Below are 22,303 nucleotides of genomic sequence, written 5' to 3'. Positions count from 1 at the left end.
TGGGACTGGCTGGAGTTTTTAAGCTCTGAGCTCTGTCTAGGCTCAAGTACAAGTCACAGAAGGCTCAGTCTAAAGAGAAAAAAAGAAAAAGAAAGAAGGAAGAAGCCCTGATATGCTGTTCTGCCCCAAAAGTCACCTCCTTCCCTGATCCTCTTGGTGTTCGAAGGACATCAGTGAACGCGGAGTCCTGGGAGCGCCAACAGGCCTCCTGGAGAGCGGCATTTTTGGAGAACCGCGAAAGGGGAAAGAATTATAAACTGTGTTCTGCATTTATTGCAAATGTTTCATTTTTAAAATTAATTTAATTTTTTTAGAATGTATTTTCAGAGGGACGCACAATACAACTGGGGGAGGGGCAGAGAGGGTGAGAGAGAGAATCCCAAGCAGGTTCCACACTGTCCGCGAAATGCCAGACATGGAGGTTGAACCCACAAACCGCGAGACCATGACCCGAGCCAAAATCAAGAGTCAGATGCTCAACCGTCTGAGCCACCCTGGCGTCCCCAGAACGTTTTGTGTTCAAGCTGTGTGTATATGTGGCAGGAGAAGGGTGTGTATGTGATAATATTAACATTATTACATGGGAACAAACCCAAGGGAAAACGATGAAAGAGACATTTCAAGAAAAGTTTGTATTTCAAGCAAATGTGTATCTTCTCCAGAGAAACAAAAGATCTGTGAATAGTGATCTCGAACACATGCCAAACGGCTTAAAGGAGAATGGAAGAGGGAGAGCCAACTTCAAGCCTCCCCCACCCCCAAATCACATAAAAGGGAAAAAGAAAAACACTGAGAAAGTCCTGAACCTGGAGACTTTAGTAATTACTATCGTGCTTCAGAATCGGGAGTCATTGGAGGTCCCTGCCCAACTGGCAATAACTTCAACAGAATGAGAAATCGCGTGTTCTCACCCACCTCGCGGGACACAACTGTAGCTTATGCCCACTGCTTCCAACTTGCTAGCCTGGCTGCAGAACTCGAGTGAACAATTAGCAGACCTGAACTCCACATCGGTCTACTAGGTGCAAGAAAAGGCACCAGGAGTCAGGGGGCAGGCACCTCGTCCTCCAGGAGCTGACCACTCAGCTAGGAAAGATGAAGCAGAGAATTTACACATGAAAAAGGAACACAACCCCAATACTGTCTTCCCCAATACATTCCTGCAATTGGGGAAAGAAAACTGAAAGGCAAGGTCAAAAAATAGAACACAATCCCTTGCGATATAGATTTGGGAGCCTGTGTTTATTTGAATGACAAATCCATCACCTGGAAAACAAGGTCTTCTACCTATAATATATAGAGATGTTAGTTGGTGATGGAAGGGAAAGAGCCATAGGGTTTTGATCAGTTCTCTGGTGAGAGCAGCCCAGTTCCTCACGGCTGACCAAACTGTTCTGGAAACGTGGATCCTCACGGTTCACTAAACACACTCAAATTGAACATTCACACTGTGCCAGGTCTTGTGCTAGGCACTAGGGAGAGAGATAAATGGGTCCCGATTCTTATCTTCAATGTGGACATGAAAGCCAATTTTTCTCCCCAAATTGGAATGCAGTAGTATGCTAAGTGCAATACAACAGAACTTTATATGAATTGCTTTGGCAGCACGATGGGGAATGAATGCTGGGGCCACCACTTGCAACCTCAATGACATCGGACAAATATTTCAATCATTCTCAAGCCTGTTTCTGTGGATATTTAGGAGTATCCACCTCGGATATAGTATAGTAGGGTACCCTACAGGGTATAGTAAGAGCATAGTAAATGACCGTCCTTGTACATTATTTTTGTTTATTATGCACCCTTATTATGACATTTGGGCTAGGCGGGGAAAGATTAGTTCAGTAGGCAGAAAACGAGCCCAAAACAATGCTCAAAGCACTCATGAATATGGAGTACCTAGTTTTCCGGAATGAAATTGAGTCACATCCTACAGAGGGGCAGTTGCCGCCTCTGCAAAACGGGGGTTACTTCCACCGTGCAACACTGGGAAAACTCCCCGATCGCAAGCGCCAAGTTCCAGGGCGCAGGAGCGCACTCCATGGGAGCTAGCGTTTCCACCGGGACACCTGAGCGATCCGGACAGCTGGGCACAGTCAGGTCCCAGATGACACCGCCCAGACGTTCAGTCCCTACGCGTGTCCGCCGTCAAACCCACGTCTGGGCGGCGGCGGGATGCTCCCACCCTCCAGGCCTGCCCGCGCGCCACCGCTCCAGGCCAGCCACGCTGACAGGGCCTCCCAGACCAATCACACAAAGACGAAAACAGCCGAACGTCCCTTCCTGGAGCGACCTGCCTTCTCGGAAGTCGATGCGGTCGGGTCTCGCCTTCCTCTCACTAGCGGGCTGGACGCCAGGCCTCCCTTAGCAACCGCGGCCTCTAGCAACCGACACCCCCGCTACCCTCGGTCTCGCTGGTGCTCTCTGCGCAGGCGCAAAAGGGGTGGGCCCAAGTCTTCCGCCGGCGACCGGCGTCCCCCGAGTGCTCGGGGCGGGGCTTGCGTGATGGCGTCACAGGGCGGGGCTTCGGGCGCGGGAAGAGGCGGCGGGAGAATGGAGGTGCGGGAGAGCGGCGGTGGCGCAGGAGAGCTGGGGGCCCAGGACTCTGCCCCCGCCTCCGGCAAGACCGCGGGCAGCGCCAGCCACTACGAGCTGCCGTGGTGAGGACCCAGGCCATAAGTGATGGGTGCTCTGGACGTGTGGCTGGGCGAGTGGGCGGGCCGCGTCCCGTGGGGAATCCAGGGGCTGGAGCTTGTTCCAGGGGCTCCTTAGCGGAGCAGGAGGTCCCGGGACGGCGTCGAGTACATTAGTATTTGGAGAGGGCGAGGGATGCGCTTCGTTGACCCCACCTAGCTCAAGAGTGGCCGGTCTGAAGTCTGGTGGGGGGGGGGGGGTCCTCGGTCAGAACCGAGACCTGTGATCACAGACTGTGTTAATAGCCGCCTCCTGTGACCACCCACTCAGCACCCGGCCCTGTGCCTGGGGCGACGCTGATGTCGGGAAGCGTTGGTTGCAGATTCGGAACTCGGGGTTGCGTGCGCAAAGTGCATCCTGGGTAGCTAAGAGGAGCTGGTGACATGGGAAGCCACCTCACGGGCACAGGTGTGGTATGGATGATCCGCTCCGGTCCCACTCCCTATGCGCGTGGTAATGGCTTTACTCTCTCGCCTGTGTGTGTGCGCATCTTTCCAGACCACCCCTCTTGACCATAGCAGGCACCTAAATGGAGTGCAGTACAGCCCACTGGGCTATCCACAGCTGCACTGTCCAGTCCCCCAGCCGCTAGCCACTTGAGTCTATGGAGTGCACCGGAAATGAGGCTAGTCCCAATTGAGATGGGCTCTAAGTGTACAAAATACACTGGATTTCCAGGACTTAGTATTTAAAAAATCTCATTAGTGGGGCGCCTGGATGGCTCAGTCGGTTAAGCGTCCGACTTCAGCTCAGGTCACGATCTCGTGGTCTGCGAGTTCGAGCCCCGCGTAGGGCTCTGGGCTGATGGCTCAGAGCCTGGAGACTGCTTCGGATTCTGTGTGTGTCTCTCTCTCTCTCTGCCCCTCCCCCGTTCATGCTGTGTCTCTCTCTGTCTCAAAAATAAATAAAAACGTTAAAAAAAAAGTTAAAAAAAAATAAAAAATGTCATTAGTAATTGTTACATTGACTACATTTTGAAATAATACTCTTTCGGATATATTAGGTCCAATAAATTATTTTAAAAAAAAATTTTAATGTTTATTTTTGAGAGAGACAGAGCACAAGTACGTAAGGGGAAGAGAGAGGGAGACACAGAATCCAAAGCAGGCTCCAGGCTCCGAGCTGTTAGCACAGCCCCTAGGTTCAATAAATTACTAGTAAAATTAACTTTACCCGTTTTCTTTTTATCTTTAAAACAAATTTTTTTTTTGAAATTGAGACAGAGGTAGTGTGGGGGAGAGGGGCAGAGTTAGAGAGAGAAGGAATCCTAAGCAGGCTCCACTCAGCATGGTGCCCAATGCGGGGCTCAACACAGGGCTCCATCCCACGACCCTAGGACCACGGCCTGAGCTGAAATGGAGTCACATGCCGAACCAACTGAGCCACCTGGGCGCCCCTTTTTACCTTTTTTAAGGTGGTTGCTAGAAAGTGTAAAATTAAATATGTGGCTTAAGTTACATTTTTTATGCACAACACTAGATGCTTACTTCATTATACAAAACACACGACTGTCACGAGCTTCCACTGGATAGGGAAAGAATAGAGAGTCGACAAGTAGACATGTATATTTGCTGATGACAGGTGGCATGGGGTAAGTGGGTCTGGTGGTCAGGGAAGGCCTTTGATGAGCTATTTCAGTAGAGGCTGGAATTCAGGGAGTAAGCCATGTGGCAATGTGGATAAAGCTTTCAGGCAGGGGGAGCCCCTCTGAAGGCCCTGAAGGAGGAACATGTTTGCCTTGTTCAAAGTCTAGCTTAAATTTCAGCACCTACATTCCTCGGTGGTGATTCCCTCCCTCTGGGCTTCCACAGCCCTTGTATTTTTTTTTTTTTTTAATGTTTTACTTATTTTTGAGAGAGCGCAAGCAGGGGAAGGGCAGAGAGAGAGGGGGACGGAGGATCTGAAGGGGGCTCTGTGCTGACAGCAGCGAGCCTGATGCAGGGCTTGAACTCACGAACCTCGAGATCATGCTCTGAGCTGAAGTCAGACACTCAATCGACTGAGCCACCCAGGCACCCCAGCCCTTGGTTTATATAACCAGTTTAGCACCGTAGTGGGATTTGTTAAGCTCTGTATGCTTGCTAATAGGAAAGGCCTTTAGAGCAAGAACAATGTCTCACTCGTTCCTATACCTGCCACTTTGCGGCCCTTAACATCTCAAACCCCTGGGACGCCTGGGTGGCTCAGTCGTGAGATCAGGCCCCTAGTTGGGCTCTGCACTGACAGCGTGGGGCCTGCTTGGGATTCTGTCTCTCTGCCCCTGCCCCACGCACACACCGCTTTCTCTCCCTCAAAATAAATAAATAACTGAAAAAAAAAAAAAAGACACCTGGAAAGGGCTGAGTAGGAACAAGAAATGAGTTGGAACAAGAATGCTCCAACGGCTGGTCTTGGAGGAGAGCTCTTTATTGACTGCACTGTGTGTCAAACAAGCTTCTTTGCATGAGGCTGCTTCTGGAGGGGATGCCGGCCGAGGGTAAATCAGAGAGTATAATAAAGGGCAGAGGAAGTACTAATGGTCACATCATTGCAAATCCACTCCCACTTCTGTTCTCAGAGCTCGAGAAGGTCATCTTCTTGTGACATAGCTTGCTTACTAATTTAAAAGGAGAGAAGCATGGCTCTGAGTAAGCCACTAGCCTGTCCGCACAGGATCACAGGGCCGGCCTGTGGAGTCTGTCTAGCCAGCCCTGCGGTGCACCTGGCGCAAGTCTGCAGAAAGTGGCAGGTGAGGGACGAGAAGGGGGCTTGGTTGCGCCCAGGTCCGTCAGATCAGGTGTCGGCGCCTCATGTTCTGAGACTCTGTTGTGACGGGCCGACTGTGCCGCTGCACAGTGTCACGTTGTTCCAGATGGCCCGCGCTGGCCCTTCTCCAGCAACAACAGGTGTTCCTCTGCTGCGGAGGATTTGAAGCCTTCGGCCCACAATTCTTAGGCGCTTAACCTTTCAAATGGCACTGAGATGCCTCTTGAAATTTAAAACCTGCAGCGTTTCCTATATTTAAATTGAATGTATGTAGCCTTCTTTTTTTTTTTTTTTAACATTTTATTTATTTTTGAGACAGGGAGAGACAGAGCATGAACAGGGGAGGGTCAGAGAGAGGGAGACACAGAATCTGAAACAGGCTCCAGGCTCTGAGCTGTCAGCACAGAGCCCGACGCGGGGCTCGAACTCATGGACCGTGAGATCGTGACCTGAGCCAAAGTCGGCCGCTTAACCCACCGAGCCACCCAGGCGCCCCTATGTAGCCTTCTGACAGGGCTCTCGGGATTGCCCTCTAGTGCTTTCTTTTGGGCCTTCTGAAAATAATCCTGTCAAGATCTTTATGTGTTTTCTTAAAAACAGGGTTGAAAAATACAGGCCAGTGAAGTTGAGTGAAATTGTCGGCAATGAAGACACTGTGAGCAGGCTGGAGGTGAGTAATTGTTTTTGTTTTGTTTTTGAGCTGATCTTAAGTCACATTCTTGTGGCTTTGACAAGCTGAAGGCATTTGCAGGAAGACGGCGGAGATAGTGAGGGGCGGGGCGGGCCTGGAATCCAGAAGAATTAAGGGATGGAGAGACAGTCTGGAGAAGATTAGAAGTTATAGTGGATAACTTCACATGTTTAAAGGGCTGGCTAATTGGAGGGGGTTTCTCTGACTTGTTCTGTGTTGTTCTAGAGCAGGGATGGCAAACTTTTTCTGTAAAGACCTACTAGTCAATAGCTTAGGCTTTGCAAACCCTGTAAGGTCTTTGTCCAATAATCTTAATTTTTAATTTTTTAATTTTTTTTAATTTTTTTATTTAAAAATTTTTTTTCATTTTTAATGTTTATTTTCCAGAGAGAGAGACTAGAGAGTGTGCCAGCGGGGGAGGGGCAGAGAGACAGAGACACAGAATCCGAAGCAGGTTCCAGGCTGTGAGCTGTCAGCACAGAGCCCCACGCGGGGCTCGAACTCACAAGCTGTGAGACCGTGACCTGAGCCGAAGTCAGATGCTTAACTGACTGAGCCACCCAGGGTCCCCTAAAGTTTTTTTAGTGTTTATTCATTTTGAGAGAGAGAGAGAAAGAGAGAGATCGTACAAGTGGGGGAGGGGCAGAGAGAATCCCAAGCAAGCTCCTTGCTGTCAGCACAGAGCCTGACGTGGGGCTCGATCCCATGAGCTGTGAGATCATGACCTGAGCCGAGATCAAGAGTCAGACGCCTAACCGGCTGAGCCACCCAGGCACCCCAATATTCTTAATTTTTTAAAACGATCCTTCAAACATGTAGAAACCATTCTTAGCTAGGGGGCTTATAAAAACAGGCCTCAGGCTGGATGGCCCCCACCTCCCCCCAACACCTCTTTACAGTAGTTTGCCAACCCCTTCCTAGAGGGACTAAGTGACAGGACAGCCGGCTTCAGGACAATAGGAACAAGCAGAAATGTTCACCGCAGAGTAAGCTTTGAGATCCTAGTTCTAGAGGTCTTCAGGCGGAATCTAGAAGCCCAGCCGTTTGAGACCCGACAGAGACAATCTCTGCAGTAACTGGGACTTAGACTTCAACAGCTACCGAGATATTTATTTCTTTTACACCTTTACTCATTTTACAGATATTTGAGTATCTTTCGTGGGCCAGATATGGTCCAGTGTTAGGAGCTGTTGATAGAAGGGTCAACAAAATAGACATGACCCCTGCCCGTGTGGGATTTAGTCTCACAGGGGCTGAAATCAACAGGTACTGTGATGAGCAGTCTGCCAGGGGAGGTACAGGCTGCTGTGGAAGCAATCAGGGAATAAACCTGCTCACAGTATCTTAATTCTCAAATGGAACAAGGGACGGCAAAGATAGGTAAGCCAGAGTTAGCCAGACATGGGGAGCGGGGGGCGGAGCTAGGGAAGGCAGCAGGAATGGCTTGTGCAAAGGCCCAGAGGTGAGAGGGCCTAGCTTGCTCTGGGGGAGGGGCGGGGATGCCATCTGAGTGGAACACACAGAACAGTGCTTTCCAGACATTAATGGGGGTAGGAATTGCCTACAATTAATTAATTCATGGGTGTAGGAATTGGTAGCAATGCAGCTCTGATCCAGTAGGTCTGGAGTGGGGCCAGGGAATCTGCATTTCTGACAGGCTCCCGGAGGATGCCGATGCTGCTGGTCCTTGGAGCCCACGGGGTAACAAGGCTGTAGAGCATGTGTATCGGGAGGTATGAGAAATGAGCTGGTGAGGTGAGCACGGCCTCATGAGCCCTGTGGAAGAGTTTGGGCTTCATAGGGAGGGCGGCAAGGAGTCCTCCAAGGGCATCAGTCAGGTGCAAAGGTTTTAATAGATGTGCATTCTAGGAAATTGGGAAATTGGTTGTGGTTGCAGTAGGGAAAATGCATGGGAGTGGGGCGGGATTAAAGACCAGCTAGCGGCCAGTTAAAAGCGATCCAGGAGAGAGGTCATAGACAAAGGAAGTGGCAATGTGGCTGAAGAGAAGGAAATGGACTTGAGATAAAGGAAAAAGGATGGCCAGGCCTCTGTAATTGAGGCACTATGGGGGGCAGGGGGTGTAGGGGAGGCCCAGTCCAGGATAGCCATGACCTCCCGGTTCCCGGCATGGGCAATAGGATTGACAGTCCACACAAGGGGAAGCCTGAGTGGGGTTTCAGGTGTGAGGGGGAATGAGGACTTCGGTTCGGAATATGCAGAGGTGAGAGCTCCGTGGGGCATCCGCGTGGAGAAACTGGTGGCCGTGCTAGTCCACGGGCCTGTGTGGCTGCGGACGCTTGGTGCCTCAGGTCTGCAGATGAGTCAGTTCTGATGCACATTTCTTTCTTCAGGTCTTTGCAAGAGAAGGGAATGTGCCCAATATTATCATCGCTGTAAGTACCTGGTCCCGGCCCTCCCTGTTGGACGTCTTAGAGTCTCACTTTGCCTCGGAGAGCCTAAGTGCGCAGAGCTTCCTGGTCAGAGAGGCCCATGGCCACCGAAGCCCTGGCCCTTCCTCTTGGCAGGGAAGCGTTCCGCTCCAGGTGGTCAGGAGGCCTGTGGGTTGGTGGCCGTATTGATTTGGGGTGGGGGTTTGAGGGGGAGGCGAGCGCAACAGTGGGGAACAGTAACTCGAGAGCTGAGGCGAGTTCATCCTGTCGGCCTGAAGCCCCCTCGATCTCCTCCTAGGGCCCCCCAGGAACGGGCAAAACCACAAGCATCCTGTGTTTGGCACGCGCCCTGCTGGGCCCGGCATTCAAGGACGCCGTCTTGGAGCTCAACGCCTCAAACGACAGGTACACCTGGGAGTTAGGACCCCCTGAAGGGTCACGAGTGTTTGAGGTTGAGTTGCCATAGAAACCGCCTTTCTGCAGTTCTGTGTTGTGCCTGGAGTTTGTCTCGCCAGCTCTGTGTTTTCCTTTGATCCTCCCCCGTGAACAATGAGAGTCTCTAGCCTGTAGACGTGGCATCATAAGCACTTGAACTGCTCGTCTACTTTTTTTTTTTTATGTTTTTATTTTTGAGAAAGAGGGAGAGTACGAGCAGGGGAGGGGCAGAGAGGGGGGGCGGACAGAGGATCCAAAGGAGGCTCCACACTGACAGCAGAGAGCTTGATGTGGGGCTCGAACTCATGAGATCATGACCTGAGCTGAAGTCGGACACTCAACAGTGCCACTTTGTGTTTTTTTTAATGAAAGTTTTGTTTTTTTTTAATGTTTTTAGTGTTTATTTTTGAGAGACAGAGATAGAGCACAAGTGGGAGAGGAGGAGAGAGAGAGAGAGAGAGAGAGAGAGAGAGAATCTGAAGCAGGCTCTGGGCTTTGAGCTGTCAGCACAGAGCCCGATGTGGGGCTCGAGCCCACGAACCACGAGATCATGACCTGAGCCAAAGTCGGACACTTAACCAATGGAGCCATCCAGGTGCCCCTTTTTTTAGTGAAAGTTTTAGATGTTATTTGTATTTTCTTATTATTTATTTATTTATATTATGCTTATTATTTTGAGAGAGACAGAGCACAAGCGGAGGAGGGGCAGAGAGAGGGAGACACAGAATCCAAAGGAGGCTTCAGGCTCTGAGCTGTCAGCACAGAGCCTGACGCAAGGCTCGAACTCACGAACTGCAGGATCATGACCTGAGCCGAAGTCGGATACCTAACTGACTGAGCCACCCAGGTGCCCCTAATGTTTGTTTATTTTTGAGAAAGAGAGTGAGCCAGGAAATGGTGTAGAGAGAGAGGGACAGAGGATGCAAAGTGGGCTCTTTACTGACAGCACAGAGCCCGGTGCCAGGCACGAACTCACGAACCAAGAGATCATGACCTGGGCTGAAGTTGGAATCTTGACCGACTGGGCCACCCAGGCGCCCCTAAAAATTATTTTTAATTTTTGTGGCAAAATACACATAACCATAAAATGTGTCATCTTAAAAAATTGTTTTTAAGATTTTATTTTATTTTTCTAAGTAATCTCCACACTCCACGTGGGGCTTGAAGTCACAACCCCCAGATCGAGAATCACACGCTCTACCGCCTGAGCCAGCTGGACGCCCCCCATCTTCAGAATTTCCAAGAGCACAGTTCAGCAGCGTTAAGTACGTTCACGCTGTTGTGCCGCCATCCCCACAACTCGGTTCCCTGCAGAACCGAGAGTGGATATCCATTCAACAACGACTGTCCATTTCCTTCTCCCCCAGCCCTGGGCAGCCACGTTTCTACCTTCTGTTTCGATGACTTTGACTCCTCTAGGGACCTCTCGGAGGTGGAATCCTCTAGCATTTGTCTCTTCCTAACGGGCCTGTGTCGCTCAGCATAATGCCCTCGGGGCTCTTCCGTGTTAGAACAGGTGTCAGAATACCCTTCCTTTTTACCATCGAGTAGTATCCCCCTGCGAGGACGGACCGCCACATTTTGCTTATCCTTTCCTCTGGTTCGGCCCCCTGCATCACTTCCATCTTGTGGCCGCTGTGAACATGGGTGTACCAACAGCTCTTTGAGACCCTGCCTCAGTTATTTTGGATGTATGCTCAGAAATGGACTCGCTGGATGATTTTCGGCCACTCGGTTTAGCTTTTGTAGGAACCGCCACACTGTTTTTCCACGGTGGCTGTGCCACTTCGCACTCCTGTCAACAGTGCCCTGTTCCCCGACATCTTCACCAACGCTTGTTATTTTCTGTTTTCGTTGGTGGTGGTAGTCATCCTGATGGGTGTGAGGTGCTGTTTGCTCTTGTCTTTTTTTTAAGTTTGTTTATTTTTGAGACACGGAGAGACAGTGCGTGAATGGGGGAGGGGCCGAGAGAGGGAGACACAGAATCCGAAGCAGGCTCCAGGCTCCGAGCTGCCAGCACAGGGCCCGACGCGGGGCTCGAACCCACGAACTGCGAGATCACAGCCTGAGCCGAAGTCGGAAGCTTAACCGACTGAGCCACTCAGGCGTCCCCTGTGCTGTTTACTCTTTAAAAATTTTTTTTTTTTCAACGTTTATTTATTTTTGGGACAGAGAGAGACAGAGCATGAACGGGGGAGGGGCAGAGAGAGAGGGAGACACAGAATCGGAAACAGACTCCAGGCTCCGAGCCATCAGCCCAGAGCCTGACGCGGGGCTCGAACTCACGGACCGCGAGATCGTGACCTGGCTGAAGTCGGACGCTTAACCGACTGCGCCACCCAGGCGCCCCTGCTGTTTACTCTTTAGATGAAAATAGTAGAGGATTATGAAATGAGGAACCGTTGAATAAAAATGTCTGTCTTTGGTTATTCCTTGAGGCATGGTTCTCAGCTCTTTATTTATTTTTTTAATTTTATTTAAAAATTTTTTTTTAATGTCTTATTTATTTTTGAGACAGAGACAGTGCGTGAATGGGGGAGGGGCCGAGAGAGGGAGACACAGAATCCGAAGCAGGCTCCAGGCTCTGAGCTGTCAGCACAGAGCCCGACGCGGGGCTTGAACTCACAGACCCCGAGATCATGACCTGAGCCGAAGTCGGCCGCCCAACCGACTGAGCCACCCAGGCGCCCTGGTTCTCAGCTCTTTAATATTTTCCTGTGGGTCTTTTTTTTTGTAAATGTTTGTTTATTTATTTTGAGAGAGAGAGAGAGAGAGAGAGAGCAAGTATGAGCATGACTGGGGGAGGGGCAGAGAGAGAGGGAGACAGGATTTGAAGCGGGTTTTGCACTGACAGCAGAGAGCCCGATACGGGGCTCGAACTCACGGACCATGAGATCATGACCTGAACTGGAGTTGGACGCTTAACTGACTGAACCACCCAGGCACCCCTATACTTTTCTGGTTTCGAAGATCCAAACATCCCTGAAACAGGCAATGCCCTTCAAATATGACTAACCGCTCATCCGTTGTCGCAAATGGCCCTGGGATTGATCCATTTTGTAAATACCGAGTCCGGATGTCAGATACCAGTAGGTTCTAGCCTGTTGTCACTTCTTGTTCTACTCACACCTGATTCGTCAGACTCACTACTTTTGAAAACTCTGGTGGCTTATCATCTTGAGAAAATGGCCCATAATTATAAAATAGTTCCAACTTTAGATTTATTAACACCAATTCGAACAATCAGTACAAGGATTGTTTTTTTTTCCATCTGTTTCCTTCCGGTCCCCTTCGTATACAACACCTACCTTTAGCTCTTGACCCCCGTAAACTACCCCGTACATGCTGGTGGGCACACATCATGGGAGATGAGCGAATACTGTCACGTGACCTTTTAGCAAACCGGGATGGTCAGGTTCTTGTCACAAGATCCCGGGGAATGAAGTCCTTCCTGTCGAATGACTAACTGGATGGAAATATATTTTATTTTTTGTCCTCGGAACTACACTGTGCATTCCTTGATGCCGAAGTTTGAGAAAATTCACCGACGATGCTGGCATCGTGGGGTGGTCTGACTGTGGTCAGCCTCACCGTCCTCATTAGCGTCTGGGTGCCGTTCTTTGTCTCTCTGTGGTCATTTTCTGATTTATCTGATAATGTGGAATGCCCTCCTGTCATCTGTTTTCTCGTTGACGTTGTAGGTGGAAAAGGAAGCGTTTTGAGTTTTCAGCTGCAGTCGATGAATGCTTTAAAAACAACAAAGAGGGCGTATTTGAACTTCTTTTGTACCTTCTGGAAAGGGAGTGCAGTGCCCCCAGGGACACAAAACACTGGAGGGTAGGGCGGTAGTGACTGTTTTTCACACGACTGACCAATGGCACCAGTGTAGGCAAGTGCAGCAGCCTTGCGTTTTCTTAAGACAATCCCCTTTTTAGCATCATTGGGAATAACTGATAAGTAACGATGAAATAGTTACTAGGATGATGACACTGCCAGTTAGTCTGAAGATACAGTTTCAAGAATAAGGTCGCTTAGACCCATGATGGACCCCAGATTATAAAAGGGTCCGTTGGACTCCTAGGGTAATTGCAAGATAAAATGAGTTTCATCCCAGCAAAAGAAGTAAGTAAATTTGGTTTTTGGGAGACCTCCAAGAAAGAATAAAAGTAACGAACTGTTGATCCTTATAAAAAGTTCGAATTGCCCCAAAACCCTAGAAACGAAAGTCGTTTCCATGGTGGCGTTCCGGGGGTTGGAAGTCCCTATGAAGGCACTTGGACTTGTCTCAGAAGGTGACGGTACCGTTCTGCCTTGTTGTTTCAGGGGCATTGATGTCGTGAGGAACAAAATCAAAATGTTTGCCCAGCAGAAAGTCACCCTCCCCAAGGGGCGGCACAAGATCATGATCCTCGATGAAGCAGACAGGTAGAGTGCTTTGCCAAGTATACACATTGACCTTGACTTCTCAGTCCCCTGTCGGACTTAATATGAAGTCGGGAGGGAAAACTCTCACCTTTGCGCTTTTGGGGCAGACTGGCTTATCGCATCTTCGGAAAGCGATTTTGTAGTGGCCTGAGCCTTAAACCTTATCTTTATTAAGTAACTTACAAACATTCATCTAAGACATAAGTCAGTTAATGTGTTCGTTCCAACATCACTTACGTGAATAATTTATTTTTTTTTTTTAATTTTTTTTTTCAACGTTTATTTATTTTTGGGACAGAGAGAGACAGAGCATGAACGGGGGAGGGGCAGAGAGAGAGGGAGACACAGAATCGGAAACAGGCTCCAGGCTCCGAGCCATCAGCCCAGAGCCTGACGCGGGGCTCGAACTCCCGGACCGCGAGATCGTGACCTGGCTGAAGTCGGACGCTTAACCGACTGCGCCACCCAGGCGCCCCTTACGTGAATAATTTAAATGACGCGTTTTTTTCATTGTGGTGAAATACACATAAAGTTTACCATTTTAACCATTTTCAAGCATCCAGTTCAGTGGTATTTAATCGCCCTAACCCTCTGAGGTGGGTCATATCATTATCTCCTTCTAGGTGACTTTGAGGCTTACGTAGGATTTTTCCCCCTAGTGCGTTTTATTTATTTATTTATTTATTTATTATTTATTTATTTAAAAAAGATTCTGAGTGTAGTTGACACAATATTACATTAGTTTCAGGTGCACAACATAGGGATTCAACATCTATACATTACGCTGTGCCCATCACAAGTGTGGCTACCGTCTGTCATTGTGCGACACTATTATATCACTGTGTTTCCCTATGCGGTGCCTTTGAAAATTTTTTTCATGTTTATTTATTTTGAGAAAAAGAGAGCAGGGGAAGGGCAGAGAGAGGGAGAGAGAGAATCTCAAGGAGGCTCCTCACCATCCGCGCAGAGCCCGACTCAGGGCTCAATCTAATCAATCGTGAGATCGTGACCTGAGTGGAAATCAAGAGTCGGATACTTAACCGACTAAGCCATCCAGACGCGCCTATGCTGTACCTTTAATACCTGTGACTCACTCGTTCGTAACTGCAAGGCTGTGTTTCCCTTCACCCCATTTTGCCCGTCCCCGCCCCGGCTCAGGTAGTTTGCCTAAGATCCCATAGCGGTGAGTGTCTCACCTCCCTGCCTGTGTGAGACCCGCGTGGATCCCGGAGAAAAGCTGAGCGTGCTCAGTCTGGAGATCACGGCTCCCAGGGTCCCTGGGGAGGGTTCTGTGTCCAGTGGGCCCTGGGTCCCAGTGGCGAGCTGCCCCTGTGTTTTCCTTCTCAGTATGACCGACGGAGCCCAGCAAGCCTTGAGGAGAACCATGGAAATCTACTCCAAAACGACTCGCTTCGCTCTTGCTTGTAACGCTTCGGATAAAATCATAGGTGAGGGGCAGCTCTGCGTGGCATAGGGTCCACACGGGGCGCTCACGTTGGCTCCTTAGCAACAGAACAGCAGGGGCTTTTTGATTGCCTGCGGTGGGATGAGCACTACAGAATCCGCTTTTTCATTTAATCTTCTGTAATTCGATGTGAAGGTATTATCAGCTCCACATTAGAGGTGAGAACACTGGTGCTCAGAGAGGTCGGGTCGTTTGCCCAAAGTCACACAGCAGGCGGAGGAGCTGGGACTGGAATCCCAGGCCCATGCGACTCTTGCACCATCGCAGGCACACGCGACATTTTGATCTGTACGTAGCGCCACGGTCCCTGCCTTGCTCCAGACGTGCTCCTGCACTTTCTGCCTGCTCTGAGCACTTGGCACAGTCTCAGTCTGCACGTGGGGCTTTGTCATTACCAGGAACTGCCCCCTCTGTGGAAGCTTACCCGTCAGTCTGCTCTGACCCCGAGGTCTGTCTGCTTCCTCACTCACAAATCAAGAGTCCACACTCAGCCCGACCAAACCACCCCTACTGATTGCTTTTAAATGTGAACTCATCGGAACTAAGTGCTCTTCTTATCGGTGCTGATAAGCCAAATACGTAACTAAGGTTATGTTATGGAGCTTCCTGATTGCAGAGAAGTTGAAATGGACTGACTCTTAGGACTCCCAGGATTTTTGAATGCACATAAAAACTCACAGGAGTGCATTCCTTGAAAGCGTGTGTGAGCACAGGACAGACAGGGAGACCCGAATGGGGCTTGGGGATCGTAGAGAAGCTGCTGCCATAGTCTAAATCTAGGGTGAGGGGCAGCTTCTGGAATTCTGCATCTGTCTGTCTAGCGGTTCTCTGCCTTGGCTGTGGTCAGAATCTCCTGTGGAGCCCTTACAGAAACCACAAGATGTCCCGTGCTCACCCTGGACTGGCTGGGCGGTGACACCCAGCACTGACTCACCAGCAGGCTGTGGCATGTGGGTGTCTCTATCCTGGAGGGGCTTTTTCCCCTTCTGGAAGCTGCCTGGGGCAGTGCTGGGGAGAGGCCTCTCTTGTGGCGGCTTCTTGGTTGATCCTTTGAAACTTGGCCCTCATTTCCGAGGGGAGAGAGCACAGGCTGGGGAGGGAGCGCGGTGCCGGCGTGGCTGATGCTGATGCACGCACGGTGCCACCAGGCCGCCCTCTGAGGACAGCCTCACCCTCCTGTCCCTTCAGAGCCCATTCAGTCCCGCTGTGCAGTCCTGCGCTACACAAAGCTGAGCGACGCCCAGGTCCTGGCCCGGCTGATGACCGTGCTGGAGCAGGAGAAGGTGCAGTACACAGACGATGGCCTGGAAGCCATTATCTTCACCGCCCAGGGAGACATGAGGCAGGTGCGTGTCGCTGGCCACCTCCTGGGCTCGTGCCCCGGGTCCCAGGGGGAAGCAGGGAGTGGCCGCTATGCAGACAGGGCACAGCCCCGGGGCGGGGAAACCCCACACGCCATCGGGGCCTGGGGCCGATGGAGGGCAGACCTGTGGGGGGGGGGTGCTGCTCCCACGCCGGGTGAGGGGGTGGTGGGAGGAGCCCGGGAGGAGAGGGGGAGGAGCCCGGGAGGGGGAGGGGCAGGGCGCACGTCCCTCCCACGTGCGCTTGTTCCTCCACAGGCGCTCAACAACTTGCAGTCGACTTTCTCGGGATTCGGCTTCATCAACAGCGAGAACGTGTTCAAGGTACAGGAGCCGGTGGGGCCCCCGGGGGTCCTGCACCTCGGTGTTGCCACCGCCGGCTGTGCTGGGGCCCCTGCTCCGGGTGTCCGCGTGCGCTCGCCCAGCGCAGACTCCGGAGGGTGTCGGGCGCGCCCCCGCACGTGGGGAGGTGGCCTTGGTCACTCACCCACCCCCAGGGTCACCCCGAGGGTCCTCATGTGGCCCTGCTCGCAGAGGTTCTCAGCATCTTGTGGCCAAGGACGCAGGCTTCCGCTGCGCGCCCCCCAGATCACATGGTCCCGCTGCTGGAGGGCGAACGCTGAGCCCCTGCTCCCCCCCCCCCCCCCCCCCCCCCCGCCCCCTTCTTCCGCGCCCACCCAGCCCAGGGACAAAGATTCCCACTCTCCCACGTTGGCAAAGGGTTTTCTTCCTGGGAATACTTTTGAAAACTGGCTAGTGCATCCTGACAACTCGGGGTCTGCGTGGACCCCTTTGAAACTTGGAGACCAGCTTCCCCCTTATTTGGGGGTAAAGGCTGGGCAGAGCTCCCCATGTATTCAGACCTTAGCAAGTCCGGGGGTAAAAAGAGCCGCGTTGAAAGCCTGTTTAGCCCCTGGTGGCGAATGTGTTTTTGAGGACACTCTGGGAACTTGCTTAGTCTCCTCTAGATAGTTCAGGCCCCGGGTCATCTGGGAGCAGACCTTCGAGGGCTCAGGAAAGCACGGTTTCTGAGGGAAGTTAACTGAGCTGGGAAGACAAATCCCAGGGCTGCGTGGGGCGTCAGAGCGGAGGCCAGAAGGCTTTTCATTGGAAGTTGTACATGTGGATCCTGAGCTGGAGGGTGGAGTAGGGTCTCCAGGCCAGTGGAGGCAGGGGCAGGGGGGCAGCCCCAGGCTCAGCGACACCCGCACACCACCTGCAGGCTCTGAAGTGAGGGACCCTCTCCGCGGAATCCGGTTCCTATTCCAGGTAGGAGGTTGGCCCACGAGAGCTCCCGGTTCTTAAGTGGATTCTGAGCGGTTCCGGGCAGGCTCTCCGGGGACCTTGTGACCTAAGGTGTGTGGCCGATGGCTTCCAATAAGACAGAAGATTCCGTCAGCCCCTGTTCGCTCAGCTTGTGCCTGGGGAATCTAACCACGTGTCAGAAGCTCTTCCTCACTGGGGAGGGGAACGCCATATTCTGTCTGGTGACTCATCTGGTGGTGAGAGGGACGTTTCCAAACCTGGTCGTGTTTGCCGGAGAATTCGAGGAGGAAACCCAGCTGAGAGGTTGCTTATACCAGTGGCCCCCCAGTTGGTCTGTCGGGGCTCCTCCCCAGATGGGCCCCCTCAGCCCCTGACAGGCCTTCCTTTCCGGTTTGCTCAGGTCTGCGACGAGCCCCACCCCTTGCTGGTGAAGGAGATGATCCAGCACTGTGTGAACGCCAACATCGACGAAGCGTACAAGGTTGGCCTCGCGCCTGCGTCTGTGACACGGGGGGAGCCTCTCTGTGCTAGGGACTTCACAAGCATCGTTCCACTGAATTCTTTTTTTTTTTCTTTTTTTTTTTGAGAGAGGGTGTGAGTGAGTGAGAGGCAGAGAGAGAGAAAAGCGGGGCCTCCTGCTCACCCAAAATGGGGCTTGAACCCACAAACCTGGAGATGATGACCTGAGCTGAAGGCAGATGCTTAACCGACTGAGCCACCCAGGCGCCCCCTCCATGTAATTCTTAGAATAAGGCTAGGAGTTGGGTACACGTCAGAGGGGAAAACTGATTGCGGGAGACTGAATTTCTCGCTCTAAATCCCACCGCTGACAAGCACTCAACCTGGGATTCAGAATCACACACACTTGTACTATAATTACATCCCCCACGAGGGGACTTTGTTGACCCAAGACCAGCCCAACTCCTTACGTGTCAGTGATACCATCTGTCTGCGGAGGGAGACTTCATCCTCTGGCCCTGCCTGAGGAGTGTGGGGATGGCTCACTGGGACCCAGTGGCCCCTGGTCGTCCAGGAGAGGCAGGACCGGGGACTTCTAGACTCATTATGGAGTCCAGTCCCAAGTGCAGATTCCAGGGGGCATCTTCAGGGTGCCGGTGACCCTCAGGTCCATCAGGGCGGCAGTGGTACGATTTAAGTCCATTGACCCGATTCTGGGAGGTCCCCCACACCCGGCTGCCAGCAAACTAGGCCAGAGGTGGACTGGGTTTAGGGGCCAGACGTAACGCAAACCCGAAGGGGAGACCTGGGCAGAGACCCCAACACACAGCCTTTGTAAAGGCAGCCTTCAGATTTATGAACACACAGCTTCCTTACCCCCTGCGTCCGTCCCAGGATGCCACCAGAGAACAGCTGAGCCCGGACCCCGCAGTCTGGGTGGGCCGGGTGGGGTTGGAACTGGGGACTGGGGTTGTGAGGGCAGAAGGTGGAGAGAACTCGGCTCCAGTGGGGGTTTGTTCGAGGCTCAGCTTGCAGGGGGAGTGCCTTGTGACCTGCAGCTCCGGAGGGCACAGCAGACAGACGGTTCTGCCTCTTCCCCCAGGACTCACTGGGATGATTCATACGGCTTTTTTGGAGCCTTGGATAAAAATACTACGTGGCTGTTGTAGTAGACCGCGCAATGCTTTTTCAAACGTTTGTGATGTTGGGGCGCCTGCCTGGCTCTGTCGATAGAGCGTGCGACTCTTAATCTTAGGGTGCCGAGTTCAGGCCCCGCGTGGGCATGGAGCCTACTGTAAAAAAATAAACAATAAGACATTTGTGATATTCTCTCTGCTTGTTGGGAAACTCATGACCCCCCAGGCGATCTGGAGGGTCTGCCCACCGGCCGTTCCCCTGGATCGCTGGGTGGCCCAAGATGATCCGTCCACTCCCTGCGGTGTGGCAGACCCAAGACTGGTGTGGCTTCAGCTTCTTGTCGTACCCCCCGCCCCAGGACCCTTGTCACCACCTCGTCTCTTCTTGTTTAGATTCTCGCCCACCTGTGGCATCTTGGCTATTCCCCGGAAGACATCATTGGCAACATTTTTCGAGTGTGTAAAACCTTCCAGATGGCAGAATACTTGAAACTGGAGTTCATCAAGGTCAGTGAGAGTACAGCGATGCCCCCCTCTCTCCCAGGGAGTGCGGGCCACGTCGTGGGCTCTCCGTTTTGCTCACGGGCCTGGCCCCTGGAAGGCACACGGCGAGTGTCTTGACCACAGCAGAGGCCGGCGGCTCATCGACCCGGGACCGGGAGATGGTTGAAACCTGTCCCCGCCGGTCAGCGACCTCGGGTTCCTTAGGGTGGCTCTTCATTAGCGATTGATTTGTTCGTCTTCCCTTAAGGTCGGGTTAATTCAGGTACAGTTTACATAGAGTACAATCAACCTCTTGGGTGCCTTCTGTTGACAAAAGTGCTGTCTCATAAACGCCATAGCTTTATGATTCCCCGCTCCCCAAAGATATGTGCCCCTCTGTAGTCAGCTCCTCCCCCAGCATCCAGAAGCCATTGATCTGCTTTCTGTTTGCAGGGACAGAATTTTCCAGAATGTCCTATAAATGGAATCAAGTAGAAGGGAGCCTTTTTTTTTTTTTTTTAAGGAAGAGAGTGAGGAGGGAGAGAGCAGACGGGGAAAGAGAGAGAGAGAGAAAGAGAGAGAGAATCCCAGGTAGGCTCCACACATTGCAGAGCCCAATGCGGGACTCGATCCAAGACCCTGGGATCATGACCTGAGTCAGACACTCAACCAACTAAACCACCCATGCCCCTCCCCGCTTTACCTATGTATCTTTTTTTTTAAATCTTTTTGTTGTTTTATTTTTGGGGAGCCTTTGAGTCTGGCTTCTTCTACTTCGCTTCACGCATTTAGGATTTGTTCACGCTGTCGCGGTGGGTCCTTCCTTTTACTGCCGAGTGCGTTCCACGGTACGGATGAAGCACGTTTGCGTGTTCGCCAGTTGGAGGACGTTTGGATGTGCGGGTTATGGGGACTCCACATAAGGCCACCGTAAACATTTGTGTGCGTGAATGTGTGTGAATGTGAACGTAAGTTTTTACTTCTCTGGGGTCACTTCCCAGGAGGTGAGGTTGCTGGCTGTAACGGGAAGGGTATGTTGAACTTTTCAAGAAACTGCCAAGCCGATTTCTGAAGCGGCTGTGGTATTTTGCATTTCTGCCAGCAGCGGGAGTGTTCCAGATGATCCATGGCCTGGCCGGCACTTGGAATGTTTGGTTGATTTTTTTTTTTCGGTTGATTTTTTTTTTTAAAGCCATTCTAACAGATGCGTAGTAGTATCTGGTCGTAGCTTTATGTGCATTTCCCGGTAACCGAGGATGTCGAGCTCTCTTCCATGTGTTGATCTGCCTCCCACAATCCTTAGCAAAGCAAAGTTCAACTGGGTTGTTTTCTTGTTCTTGAGCTTTGAGAGTTACTTATATATTCTGGCTGCAAGTCCTTTATCAGGTATGTGTTTTACAAATATTTCAGTATTTTTTCTAAGCCTGGGTTTTTTTTTTTTTTTTCTCTTTAAGAGTATCTTACAGGGGCGCCTGGGTGGCTCAGTTGGTTGGGCAACCAACGTCACTCAGGTCATGATCTCACAGATCGTGAGTTCGAGCCCCACGTCGGGCTCTGTGCTGACAGCTCAGAGCCTGGAGCCTGCTTCGGATTCTGTGTCTCCCTGTGTCTCTGCCCCTCCCCTGTTCACGTTCTGTCTCTCTCCTTCAAGAGTAAATAAACATTTAAAAAAATTTTTTTAGTTAAAAAAAAAAAAAGTATCTTACAAGGAAATATCTCAACATCCTCTCAGAAAAAAATAAGCTGAGCTTTAAACGTAACCTGTTATGACTTAGAGTTTATTTCCCAGCTGGAGTGTGAATTCATTGCATCGAGTTTAAGTAAACTATTAGTTCAAGTTAAAAATAAAACATAAAGTGCTCCCTCATGTATTAACCAGATTTACGTTTGCTTTGTTTTTCAGGAAATTGGATACACTCACATGAAAATTGCAGAAGGTGTGAACTCCCTTCTGCAGATGGCAGGGCTCCTGGCCAGGCTGTGTCAGAAGACAATGGCCCCGGTGGCCAGTTAGGGGACAAGAGTCCTCCTCATCCGTCCGTGAGACCCAGTAGTCCGCGCCTTCTGATCTGGACAAAATGCTGCCTTAGATCAGCATGGGGACACACCTTCCTCTCACACAGTCGTGGCCTTCACCTTCGTGCGGCTTCCACGATAGTTTGCGCTCAGCCTCAGCCTCACAGATGTGGTGACAGGATAGAAAGGCCCCAGAGAACCTCCGGGGCACGGCACCCGATCTGGGCACATGTGGCATTTCAGCTAATAAAAAAGCTGTCCAGGGGCACCTGGGTGACTCATTGGGTTGAGCGTCCGACTCTTGATCTCGGCTCAGTTCATGATCTCAAGGTTCATGAGATCAAGCCCCGCGTCGGGCTCTGTGCTGACGGCACAGGCTGCTTTGGATTCTCTCCCTTTCTCTGTCCCCCTCCCCTGCTCGTGCTCTCTCACTCAAAATAAATAAACATTAAAAAAATACAGTTTTAGCAGTAAGGTGGCAACACAAGGCCAGGAGGAAAACCGGCTTCCTGTCTCTGCCCCTAGCATCCTACAAGTAGAAAAGGTGATTTAGGAAGAGACCGACCAAGCTGATCTCCGTTCTTGCGGAAGCCTGCTGCGATTTACTACGGAGACAGACCTCTCAGAACAGCCTGGGGCAGCGGGCCCTTCGGCAGGACGGGCAGCGACCACGGGACGGTGTTACTGGGTATCCTGTGTGTGCATGCTGCCGCAGAATTCCGCAGGGAATTTTATA

The 22,303-nt window shown here is 51.4% G+C and overlaps 1 protein-coding gene across 1 annotated transcript; it reads left to right on the top strand.

Annotated features, from left to right (window-relative positions):
- The first annotated feature begins 2,505 nt into the window (after nucleotides 1-2,505).
- RFC2 (replication factor C subunit 2) lies at nucleotides 2,506-21,849 on the top strand. The gene is made up of 11 exons (XM_047839234.1): nucleotides 2,506-2,660; nucleotides 6,040-6,109; nucleotides 8,483-8,524; nucleotides 8,820-8,926; nucleotides 13,280-13,381; nucleotides 14,729-14,829; nucleotides 16,035-16,192; nucleotides 16,466-16,531; nucleotides 17,874-17,954; nucleotides 19,462-19,575; nucleotides 21,455-21,849. The coding sequence occupies exons 1-11, from the start codon at nucleotides 2,506-2,508 to the stop codon at nucleotides 21,563-21,565; spliced, it is 1,107 nt and encodes a 368-aa protein (XP_047695190.1). The 3' UTR covers nucleotides 21,566-21,849.
- The last annotated feature ends 454 nt before the right edge of the window (nucleotides 21,850-22,303 follow it).

This window comes from Prionailurus viverrinus, chromosome E3, assembly GCF_022837055.1.
Source record: "Prionailurus viverrinus isolate Anna chromosome E3, UM_Priviv_1.0, whole genome shotgun sequence".
In the NCBI taxonomy this organism is placed as follows: Eukaryota; Metazoa; Chordata; class Mammalia; order Carnivora; family Felidae; genus Prionailurus; species Prionailurus viverrinus.
This window is presented reverse-complemented; position numbering and strand designations above follow the sequence as displayed.